Source organism: Nanorana parkeri, unplaced genomic scaffold (genome assembly GCF_000935625.1).
Source record: "Nanorana parkeri isolate BGI_ZX_2015 unplaced genomic scaffold, ASM93562v1 scaffold72, whole genome shotgun sequence".
NCBI classification, from domain to species: domain Eukaryota; kingdom Metazoa; phylum Chordata; class Amphibia; order Anura; family Dicroglossidae; genus Nanorana; species Nanorana parkeri.
Genome location: NW_017306340.1, coordinates 517,072 through 525,194, shown reverse-complemented (window position 1 = coordinate 525,194; position 8,123 = coordinate 517,072). Strand labels below are relative to the sequence as shown.

The window sequence follows — 8,123 nt, the reverse complement described above, 5'->3', positions numbered from 1 at the left end:
AAAAAAAAAAAAAAAATCGCTTTCAGAACATTTGTTAGGTTTTCTAAAGCAGAATGGAAACTTGAATGAAATTCAAACAGTGATTGTAGCATACACTGATCAGCCATTACATTATGAATATGGAGCAGTGAAGTGAACAACATGGATTATCTCTTTACAATGACACCAGGAAATGGGTGGGATATATTAGGCAGCAAGTGAACATTTTGTCTCCGAAGTTGATGTGTTGGAAGCAGAAAAAAATGGGCAAGCTTAAAAGGAGAACTATGAGGCGAGTGCTTTTCACTCACCTCATAGTTCTAGCCGACTTGCGACATTGAAACTGTCACAGGTCGGCTCAGTAGATCGGGAGGTGAGGGAACACATACCAGCGTTCGCTCACTTCTCGATCCTGTCACGGCTCTCTGCCGTAACAGGGGAGGGGCTGGATTCCCCCCTCCGATCCTCCAGCGCTGACTGGCGGAACAGACAGGGGAGGGTACAGCTGGCTCTGCCTCTATATAGGCAGAGCCAGCTGTCACTCACGCAGCTGGGCGGATCCAGACATAATTGTCGGGATTCGCTTCAGCTTTGGCGTCTCAGTATATCTCCAGCTGTAGCTCGCGGTATACTGAGCTTAGGGTGATGGGAGGACGTTAGTTTGTGTCCTCCCGTTACCCTAAGGAGAACTATGGGGAAAAGCCCTAACCCCATAGTTCTCCTTTAAGGATTTGAGTGACTTTGATAAGGGCCAAATTGTGATGGCTAGACAACTGGCTCAGAGCAACTCCAAAACTGCAGCTCTTGTGGGATGTTCCTAGTCTACAGTGGTCAGGACCTACTGGCAAAAGGGTCATGAGTGGCCAAGATTCACGTGGGGAGCAACGGCTGATCCGTGTAGTCTAATCCAATAAAAGAGCTACTGTATCTCAAATTGCTGAAAAAGTTAATGCTGGTCCTAATAGAAAGGTGTCTGAACGCACAGCGCATCACAATTTGTTGCGTATGGGTCTGCGTAGATGCAAACTGGTCACTGTGCCTTTGCTAACCCGTGTCCACCCCCAAAAGTGCCTACAATGGGCAAATGAGCAGCAAAACGACCACAGAGAAATGGAAGAAGGTGGCCTGGTCTGATGAACCATATTTTCTTTTACACCATGGGGATGGCAGGGTGCGTGTGTATCGCTTACCTGGGGAAGAGATGGCACCAGGATGCACTATGGGAAGAAGGTAAGCTGGAGGAGGCAGTGTGATGCTTTTGGTAATGTTCTGCTGGGAAACCTTGGGTCCTGCCATTATTGTGGATGTTACTTTGACACATATCACCTACCTAAACATTGATGCTGATCAAGAACACCTCTTTATGGAAATAGTATTCCCCGATGGCAGTGGTCTCTTTCAGCAGTATAACGCACCCTGCCAATAGCACATTTTTTTTACTTATGAAAAAACCTTTAATTATCATTGACAAGGCTTTTCTGCCATTATAAGAATTATTCTAAGCTTCTGCTGAGCAGAAATGAAAGCAGTTTTGGGTATAATCACCTGTCGATCCCTTTATCTCTCAGTGCTCAGTCAGCAAATCTCTACACTTGAATTCAAAGCCAAACCTATCATCAGTGGATTTCCCATCTCCCATTAGAGTTCATGCAGCAAAAAGAGTAAGACCCCCCTTAGCCAGACTGCATAATGGTATGAAAAGTCAGTGGGCAAATTTAATGGCATCCAACCAGAATTGAAACACACATTTAAGGGTTTTTAATCACCAGCTTATTCTCTTTAATATTTGTGTATTTGACATTTCCTAACTCATTTATGGGCTACATGAAATAGCAAGTGTTTTCCCTGCTGTCTTACCACATGTGTGGATACAGTACCTGAATTTCTTGACCGACTTCAAAACCTAGTGCACTAGCATGTCTTATCTAGAATTAAAAATAAAAAAGAATGTCAGGGAAAGACACCCCAAAAATCATTCAATCCATTACATTTACATACTTCAGTGCAGAAACAAAGAAAGTAATAACACAGGTTTCCAACCAATACTAAAGCTCACTTCTGAACGATCAACCTAAAAACAAATGTTCTTTGAGTTAGGTATCATGCAGGAGAGGCAAAAAGAGCAAACAAATATAGAACAAGAGAAAGAGAACTAACGAGAGCGGGCGAGTGAACGAGAGTGAGCGAGAGAGCAAGAGCATGCGAGGGAAGGAGAGGGGAAAGGGGGCGAGAGAGGGAAGGAGAGGGGAAAGGGGGCGAGAGAGGGAAGGGGCGCGCGAGAGGGAAAGGGCGAGGGAAGGAGAGGGAAAGGGCGCGCGGCGAGGGAAGGAGAGGGAAAGGGCGCGCGGCGAGGGAAGGAGAGGGAAAGGGCGCGCGGCGAGGGAAGGAGAGGGAAAGGGCGCGCGGCGAGGGAAGGAGAGGGAAAGGGCGCGCGGCGAGGGAAGGAGAGGGAAAGGGCGCGCGGCGAGGGAAGGAGAGGGAAAGGGCGCGCGGCGAGGGAAGGAGAGGGAAAGGGCGCGCGGCGAGGGAAGGAGAGGGAAAGGGCGCGCGGCGAGGGAAGGAGAGGGAAAGGGCGCGCGGCGAGGGAAGGAGAGGGAAAGGGCGCGCGGCGAGGGAAGGAGAGGGAAAGGGCGCGCGGCGAGGGAAGGAGAGGGAAAGGGCGCGCGGCGAGGGAAGGAGAGGGAAAGGGCGCGCGGCGAGGGAAGGAGAGGGAAAGGGCGCGCGGCGAGGGAAGGAGAGGGAAAGGGCGCGCGGCGAGGGAAGGAGAGGGAAAGGGCGCGCGGCGAGGGAAGGAGAGGGAAAGGGCGCGCGGCGAGGGAAGGAGAGGGAAAGGGCGCGCGGCGAGGGAAGGAGAGGGAAAGGGCGCGCGGCGAGGGAAGGAGAGGGAAAGGGCGCGCGGCGAGGGAAGGAGAGGGAAAGGGCGCGCGGCGAGGGAAGGAGAGGGAAAGGGCGCGCGGCGAGGGAAGGAGAGGGAAAGGGCGCGCGGCGAGGGAAGGAGAGGGAAAGGGCGCGCGGCGAGGGAAGGAGAGGGAAAGGGCGCGCGGCGAGGGAAGGAGAGGGAAAGGGCGCGCGGCGAGGGAAGGAGAGGGAAAGGGCGCGCGGCGAGGGAAGGAGAGGGAAAGGGCGCGCGGCGAGGGAAGGAGAGGGAAAGGGCGCGCGGCGAGGGAAGGAGAGGGAAAGGGCGCGCGGCGAGGGAAGGAGAGGGAAAGGGCGCGCGGCGAGGGAAGGAGAGGGAAAGGGCGCGCGGCGAGGGAAGGAGAGGGAAAGGGCGCGCGGCGAGGGAAGGAGAGGGAAAGGGCGCGCGGCGAGGGAAGGAGAGGGAAAGGGCGCGCGGCGAGGGAAGGAGAGGGAAAGGGCGCGCGGCGAGGGAAGGAGAGGGAAAGGGCGCGCGGCGAGGGAAGGAGAGGGAAAGGGCGCGCGGCGAGGGAAGGAGAGGGAAAGGGCGCGCGGCGAGGGAAGGAGAGGGAAAGGGCGCGCGGCGAGGGAAGGAGAGGGAAAGGGCGCGCGGCGAGGGAAGGAGAGGGAAAGGGCGCGCGGCGAGGGAAGGAGAGGGAAAGGGCGCGAGGGAAGGGGTGCGCGGCAAGGGAAAGGGCGTGCGGCAAGGGAAGGAGAGGCAAAGGGCGCGCGGAGAGGCAAAGGGCGCGCGGAGAGGCAAAGGGCGCGCGGAGAGGGAAAGGGGGCACGGAGAGGGAACGGGAAAGAGAGAGGGAACGGGAAAGAGTCATCCCCCTCCCTCCTTCCTAGCTCCTCTTACCTGCACACCAGGCTTCCTCTGCCGCTGGACTGGCTGGAAGTGGCGTCACGAGCAGCATCGCTGATGGGGCCCCAGCTTGTATCGAAGACGCTGGAGCGGCAATGCTGGCGCCCTGCACTGCTAGGGCCAGGCCTCCACCGCCGCTGCAGGGGCCTGTCCGCCTCCTCGCTCTTTACCATCGGCCGATACTCATGTAAGGGTCCCGGGCGGGCCCCCCAGGCTGCTCGGGCCCCTTACATGAGTATTGGCCGTACCCCCCTGATGGCTGCCCTGCGCACATAACTGCAGCCTTTATAAGCACATAGTATCAGTACATGCATTTGAGCTAGAATTAGCCTCTTGCAATTCCCCTCGTACAGCAGAGCTCAGATTAGAAGAGAGAAGCAGCACAAAGTCCGCTTCTCCTTTCATTGTACAGTCACAGGCTGGGGGAGGGCCATGACCTGTATGTGTATAGGAAAACTAGCTCTCCTGCCAGACAGACTTGTGCTGCGTGGCACAGCTTAGAAATGGATGAACCGAAGTACAAATCCCTTGGCAGGTAAGAGAGCTCTCTTATTTGTATTTCATCTGTGTATTTAGCAGATTGCTAAAATACAAATGACAAAACAGATACGGATAGAACTATTTACATCAACCTGATCTCATTCATGTTTCAGGTTTATCTACAATAAAATATTGAAAAGACTTTAAATTCTCCTTGAAGCAGTTTTAACAGACTGTTAATGCTTTGCGAGTGTTGGAATCTCAGACTACAGAGCGTTTCCCCATTTTTTGCACCAACGGCATTTATCAGAATGCCACGCTTGCTCATACTTTATACCAGCGGTAGACAAATGAATATAGAATTCAGGAGCCAGTCTGGCCAATACCGGAACAAGGAATCGGCAGGATTTTGTTTTTAAGAGTCAGCTCCATTGACAACAAGAAAGCCTCAAAATTTCACCAGATGTCTTTTTTTTAGGGAGAATTGGCTATCTGGCTCCTGGGATTTGTCCAGCCCTGCTTTATACATTTATTAAAGAATAACTCCAGGCAAAACGCTTTTTAACCATTGCTGGATAGACCGGTCTAAGAGCAAGTCGGCTCCTAGGATCACACGAGTATAACTTTTTAATTTTAGCACCTAGATGAAAACAGTTAACCCTTGAGGTGCGGGGGTAGCCCCACAGCAAGGGTTCATGGAAGTTTTGCCCGGAGTTCTTCTTTAAGCCACTTAATTGCTGTAATCAAAGTCTACAGTGGGGTTTTCAGCTCTTCCTGAAAAGAAGATCGTACTTACCTCTCCTGCTGCCCACACTTCCAAGCTTCATTACAGAGAAATCCTTAAGAAACCCACATTTCCAGTAGAGTCAATATCCTAGTCCCACTGTGCACCGTGGTTCCTCCTACTGAGCCCCACATAACTACAGGACACAGTAGTAACAAGGAGGTCGGCAGAAGGAACCACTGAGACCAGGAGATCGACACTCACAGAAATTTTGGTTATTGAGCGATTTCTTTACATGGGCAAGAGGAGAAGTATTATTTTCTATATAGGGAAAGCTTTGAATGGAAAGTTTAGTTTGGCAACAGTCCGTTTAAATGTATTTATTCTTTCGAAGGAAAGCTAAAGTTTTCTTTTTTTTTAAACTAGATATGTCAATGTGACTGTCTTGATTTAAAACTTAATAAGAGTTGCAGATTTAAAAACATAGGGGTCTATTTATAAGCAATTCACAGGGCCGAATTTTTTTCATTTTGTGTGAATACATGCATAAGTAATGTAGATCCTCAAATCATCTCTGAATTAGTGCCGACACTGTCCTTCCTTCTGGAGGGTGCCTACTTTTGTTCCCCATGGTCCCTGTGTGTGTTATAAAGTAGCCACCGCTCCAAGCTCACTCCTGTGATGAACTACAATCTCAATACAAATTAGTAAATTAAACATGAGATTGTAGTCCATCACAGGAGTGAGTTTGGAGCGGTGACTACTTTATAACACACACAGGGACCATGGGGGACAAAAGTAGCCACCCTCCAGAAGGAAGGACAGTGTCAGCAGCTGAGTGATACACAAATCAGATACATTTTTGTTAATAGTTAGGGTACTTGAATGCATTTTTAAGATTTAGTTTAGTGTCACTTTAATGTAATCCCGGTTAGGTAACTATCTGCAAGGAGTTTGCATGTTCGCCTTATGTGGATTTCCTCCGGGTACTCCAGTCCTCCCACACTCCAAAGACATGCTGATAGGTTAATTGGCTCCTGTCTAAATTGACCCTCCTATGTATGCGAGATAGGGACTTTAGATTGTAAGCTCTTTAAGGACAGAGACTGATGTGAATGTGCAACTATGTAAAGTGCTGTGTAAATTGTTGGCACTATATAAATTCCTGTAATAAATAAATGTATTGCATTATGGTCACTGGAGCTTAGGAAATAAGTATTTATTTTCTATGCTCCTCAGCTCCATCTAGAGGCCATAATGCAATACTACATTACATAATTACGCTAACATTCAGAATTACATTCAAAACAAACTAAAGAACATTCCTTTTGCATGCATGCACATAAAACATACGTTTATAGATATGGGCAGGGCGAACGGCCCTGCAAATTGTTTATGTATAGACCCCATACTGTCTGTGCATGTGTTTGTAACTTTGCATGTACACATGGGGGAAGCCAAATGTGTCATCTCATACGCAGACTCTTCTTCCTGCTTAGTAGTGTTCCACAATGACTACAGCTCATTGCTCCTACATTGGAAGTGGATGTGCCAGGTCTCACCTTAATAAAACACAACAGAGTCTTTAAAAGCCTGAGCTCATCTCTGCAGTCACTAGGCAGAGATGCTATCCACATTCCCTTATACGTGTACACATATCTTAGCAACTAGAAATGGGTTTACAAAACCTGTAACGGCAATTATAATAAACTATTAAAGTCAAATTACATTTTTTTTCCCTCCTATGAATTTGTATCTACTGAAAATACACTATAACAACAGTTGCGGTGATCAACTTAATTTTGGGCAGCAGGATCAGATCCATGCATCCTTAACCAATGAGAATGTTTAAGTACAGATTAGACTTCTACCTTTCGATTGTCGAGCTGTGAATTGTGAAGTAAAACAGGAGTCATATTTTGGTATAGTTTGACCATTACACCAACATCCCTGCAATGCATAAAGAAAAAAAAATGAACATGGTAACAATATAGGTCCCAGGCGTATGAGGGAAAAGTAGTTGAAGCTGTATTCCAAACAAGAAGATAGAACACTGCAGTATTCAATTTTTTATTTTTTTTTGTTCACAAGCAGTAAGTAAATACAATGCATCTTGAAAAAGCTTTTCCTAAAGTGAACCTTTCCATTCCTCTTGGCTAATATAGTGGTGCCTTCATAGTGGTAAGCCATTCAGCAGTGTCAAAAGCCGCCCTCCATTCCTGAAAACATGCAGCCTAGGAAGACTAAACAGCGCTGCTATTGCTATGCAGATGTTGACTTTTTGTCAATGATTGGCTGCGGTCACTGTTCGGCTGATCATTTTCCACCCAACTACTTTGACAAAAGCAAATTGAAAAATCAACTTTTGTCGATCCGGATGGTGTCGGCAGGGCTACCCACAGATCTAATTTCGAGTAAAAGAAATTCGAGCAGTGTATGACCAGCTTAAGCCTTTTTCTATATGTCTGAACACTGCCCCAGGCTTGTGACATGTGCCTGCTGCCCTGCAGTTAACAGTTGCAAATGACTGGTACAGGAAGGGTCGAGGTAACTGATCTGAATAGATGATATTCGGCAGCACTTTCTGCAAACAATGTCAATTGATTGTGAGGGTTTCCTCCGTGTACCCCAGTTTCCTCCCTCACTCTAAGTCCTCGATTACACACCTGAACGTTTTGTAGCGCGTTCTACGCTCGACGAACGCTCTACAAAACGCTAAAAAATATCAATCCCATTGTATTCAATGGTCTCGTTCCCACCTTGGCGTATTTCCGCCCGTCCCAAACGCGCTACAAAACGGCCCACGCCTGTAAAAGGTACAGGTACTACTTTGGGCCGTTTTGTTGCGCGTTTCCATTGGGCTACAGCCAAGTAGCCTTCGGAAACGCACAACGGTCACGCAACTTTTTACCGCGAATCGCAGTAAAAAAAATGCGCGACAGACGCGCATATGCAATACGTATAGGTGTGAACGAGACCTAAAAGACAAGCTGGCGGGTCAATTGGCTCCCGTCTAACTTATACCTAGTAAATGTATGCATGTGAGATAGTGACCTGTAAGCTCCATGAGGACAGGGACTGATGTGAATGTACAGTATGTAAAGCACGGCATAAATTGTTGGCGCTATATCAATGCCGGTTATGATTTAATAAGGAAAGGGTTGCTTCACAGCTCCAGTA

At 48.6% G+C, this 8,123-nt stretch overlaps 1 protein-coding gene across 1 annotated transcript in view; it reads right to left on the bottom strand.

Annotated features, from left to right (window-relative positions):
- Positions 1-8,123, bottom strand: part of PNPT1 (polyribonucleotide nucleotidyltransferase 1) — a 57,858-nt gene that overhangs the window by 752 nt on the left and 48,983 nt on the right. The window contains exons 25-26 of the mRNA XM_018576627.1: positions 6,815-6,893; positions 1,857-1,904 (exon numbers count right to left, since the gene is read on the bottom strand). Of these exons, the coding sequence (XP_018432129.1) occupies positions 1,857-1,904; positions 6,815-6,893 (127 nt within the window). The remainder of the gene's footprint in view (positions 1-1,856; positions 1,905-6,814; positions 6,894-8,123) is intronic.